This window comes from Python bivittatus, unplaced genomic scaffold, assembly GCF_059951505.1.
Source record: "Python bivittatus isolate LINGU-HERP-01145 unplaced genomic scaffold, Pbiv_v1 ctg000700_np1212, whole genome shotgun sequence".
Lineage (NCBI taxonomy): Eukaryota > Metazoa > Chordata > Lepidosauria > Squamata > Pythonidae > Python > Python bivittatus.
The window spans coordinates 4,067,289-4,071,278 of record NW_028277098.1 but is presented as its reverse complement, the minus strand read 5'-3'; the positions used below and the strand labels follow the sequence as shown (position 1 = coordinate 4,071,278).

Sequence of the window (3,990 nt, the reverse complement as noted above, 5' to 3'; positions counted from 1 at the left end):
TTAACTTATCAACAGATAAAAGATGATATGGTCTTCTTTTTAATGTTAAGAATGGAAAGAATTCTGAGTGGCAGTTGTATATTCTATTCCAAAAAATTGGGATTAGCCTTGTTTGATTCTGTAGGGCTTCCATATTTGGGCTGCAGAAATCTAGAGCATCATTAAATGGCAGCAAAGAGGTAGAAAAAACTTGGCTGTCATCAAGGGAGCTTCCAGATTTTTGCAGCCCAGGTCTGGTAACCCTACCCTTGCTTTAAGTGCCACATGTGAATTGTCCTCCATCCTCACCTCTTATGCTGCCTGCACCTTTTCTCTGAAACCCATCTACCCCCGCACACCATACCATTGTTATTCCTCATGAAATGTGTATGATAATGCCAGCACAGTATTGCCATTATAATCTGTGCCACTAATTTAGCATAGCAGTTCTTGTGCCTGATATGTCACTTTTGTGGCACAGATCTCTCTTTTAGCTTTATTCCAGAGATGCTGTGTAGGTAAGCAATAACCATCTCCTTTGGAATTTATTCTTTAATGACTTCACTGAGTTTTACTCTTCTGTATAAGAGATTCAAGACGTGCAAGGAATATTATGATTTAAACTGATTGGACGATGGATGTGCAATAGTTGTGCATTGCAGAGGGAGCCTTGAGTAACTGACAGTGCAATCCCATAGTACTAGTAATAGATCTGTTTCTACTGTTCAAAATTTAAGCCCCACCAGATCAATGACAAATCTAGGTAAATTGGAATAGGATTTCAGTATAGGGGTGGGGAGTGGGGTGAAATTCTATAATTACACATTTCCTGTAAAATCCTAAAACAATAATTATAAAAATACCTTTCTTATTTAGGATTGCTTAAGGATCACCTCCGCCTGTGAATAAACTTCTATTTTTAGTAAATAAAAATCCGCAGAGAACACCAAAGGAGACAATCGTTTACAAATGTATGTTCTGACTAGCTTATCTCCTTAATCATCTGGACCCCAAATCAGTGGGAAGAAAAAAATGTTTTTCTTGATCTGTCATTGCAGAATCTCAACTACTTTTTAAAAACCAGGATACTTGGAAAATCCTTAACATTTAGGAAAATATGTGTTTCTTGTATTAATCATTGCTTCTGTAACATTTAGTATAGAAAGCTCTTAGAATAGACATAGTAACAACAGAAACTGAAAGACACTTGCAGAGGCAAGCCTCTTAATTCCTGCCCAAGTTGAGGTTTTAACCAGTTCCATAGGTGTAAACATAGTCCTAACACCAATTCATTTGCACAAAGAGTCAGTATTAAACGCTAGAGAGTGTTAACATGCCTTCATATCTGTGCTAGGGGAAGAGTTCTTATCAGATTGAAAAACCAAAGCTTTTCTTGTCACTTTTCACATTTGTCACACATATGCTGTCTAGAGGGTTCTGATGTGGCAAAAGCAGCCAGCAAAATTGGAAAAGCAGTGTGCTTTATAAGATAAGGCACAATAGAGGCAACATAGAAGTACCAGGTGTGGCCATATCTAAGGCCAGCCACAGATGCCACTGTATCTCTTGTGTAGTGCTAATAGCATATGAAGGCCAAAGTATCTGAAGAGCTCCCAGCTGGGGGAAGATGAAGGGTTAGCACATGCAATAATATTTTGGCATAGATAAAAACACACCTGAGGACAAAAATCATATATATTTTAAGAGGGCATTTCTTTGTACAGAGGAAAGAATATTTCATGATGTGGGTTCCACTTGCAATGTATTTCACTGAGAACTAGGCCTACACTTTGTAAATGCTAGAAAGGCAGATTCGCCAATGAAAGGACAAAAATTTATCTTCCAAACAATACTTGCATGATTTTATTCCTCTTGGAAATGGAAACAATGCTGATAGAATTGTCTTCTTTCTAAGAGAAATACTGGAGTTCCTCATTTCAACTTGCTGATAAATACATGAAAAGCAAGGGGTTTTTTTTTTCTCATACAGAAACTTTCTTTTCTGGAAGTCATGTTCAAATAGAACCTGAAACTCTGAAAATGATGATATTCAGGTTAAATTACAATACATACCTTGTTGAAAACACAGCTTATAGAGCATTGTTTCTTCAATTACCCCTTTGATTTTGCAAAGCTGAATCACCAGACTCAGCAGGCCAAGCTGACCTTTGTAAAACCAAGCCAAAGAAGGTCCTGCAATGCTTCCATTTAGTGCTGTACCCTACCTTGCCTTGGGTTCTCAAAAAGCTGTGGACAACTGAGTGCCATAAGCTGTCTCGCTATCAAGTACAGAGGGTTAATGCAGGGCTGGAACGGGGCTCTCTACCTTAGCTGTTTCAAATAGCTGGTGGAACTAGAGGCCACTACAGTCACAGGGAGCTTTCAGATATACCACCACCACCACCATCTCCACCACTTTGAGAACATAACTGAGAATCTGGGGCTTTCCAGTTACTTAAGTAATGCAGATATAATGCAAGTAACACAAATGTAGTGTGTGTTTTGTGGTGTTCCCAACCAATTAAACCAGAAAATATTTCTAAGGATGCCTTGAATTAGCTGATGTGATTATATTTATATTCAAATGTGCACCAAAGGCCTGACACATCATTACATGATCATGTGTTGCTGTGTGTGTTTGGCAAGCCCAGCACTTCCAGAAGACTTTTAAACTCTAGGCTCCTTCCTCTCCACAGCCAGAGATCTCCGTTTTCTGCTCAAGATTGGCTCAGAGCTACGTGAATGTGGGCGGATCTTCATCTCAGTGTAAGGGATGGAATATAAATGGCCTTTCCATGGCTCCCAGTTAACTCCCTGGAAAGAAAAAAATCAGTGAGCTTATTAGATCAATTTTTTCAATCTATGGACAAATGTGCAAAATGTTACTTACAGTGATAATACAAATAATCACAACCATAAATCATATCATTATTCAACTATTGTTAGGGCTGAAACAACTTTGTAGATTAGGTCCAGTATAAAAATCTTTTAAGACAGATTGATAAATTGTCTAATTAGATCCAACAATAACTACACTTACATGGCACTTCACATAAATTACCTTGTAATTAGGGATGTGCAGCCCTTCTGATCTGAAGCAGGAAAGGTGCTTCCACAAGGGCAGGGAGGTACACACTGTATCTCTGTATCTCTTAAAGAAAAGGCATCTTTGCTTGGGCTCACAACCATGCAGTCCCAGGAAAATACACATTTGCAATAAAGAGGCACCAACAGCATATCCATATCCATTTTGAAGCCCCTTATCATACAGGTGGGCACCTTCTTAAACACAATTTCCTGGTATTGGGGGCTACTGTGCAAACCCAGGAAAAGATGCAGCTTCTTTAAAAAGGCACCAGCAAATGTGGTGCAAGCACCCACTCCCCTTCTGAAGCACCTTTTCTGCTTCAGATCCAAAGTGCTGCACATCTCTACCTGTAACCCTTTCAACAATTGTGCATGCAGGCCAATGTTATAAGCCTTCTGTTGTATGCCTATGAGAGAAGGTCCTTAGGCAAGAGAAAATGGCATGCTGAAGTTTGCTGAGATGAGATTATAATCAGAACTAGTTAACATCATGGGACATGGCTTGTGATAATAGCATGGAAAGATTATTTGCAGCCAACACGATTCACATGATTAATACTACTACTACTACTACTATTGATGATGATGATGATGATGATGATGATGATGATGATGATGATGATGATGTGGGATAGGAGCTTCACAAAATCTGAGCATTTTAGCCTTCAGTATCTTCTAACAGCCGGCACACGGGGATCAAACTGAAAAAGCTTGAATGTCAAATACAATATAATATGTATGATATTACAGACATCTTTGTGACTTCAAAGAAGGCAATGTGGTTTGGTGGCTAAGATGTTGGACTATGATGGGAGAGGCCAAACATGAAGCCTATCATCAGCTATAGGAATTCATTGGGTCACTTACTGTCTCTCAGCCCAACCACCTTACAGAGGTACTCGGGGAAGAAAAGGAGGGAGTGCT

At 39.2% G+C, this 3,990-nt stretch overlaps 1 protein-coding gene across 1 annotated transcript in view; it reads right to left on the bottom strand.

Moving 5' to 3' along the window:
• Window positions 1-1,617: 1,617 nt before the first annotated feature.
• The window catches only part of TNN (tenascin N), a 43,465-nt gene continuing 41,092 nt past the window's right edge, over window positions 1,618-3,990 (bottom strand). The window contains exon 15 of the mRNA XM_088153618.1: window positions 1,618-2,793. Within this exon, the coding sequence (XP_088009744.1) occupies window positions 2,647-2,793 (147 nt within the window). The 3' untranslated portion in view covers window positions 1,618-2,646. The remainder of the gene's footprint in view (window positions 2,794-3,990) is intronic.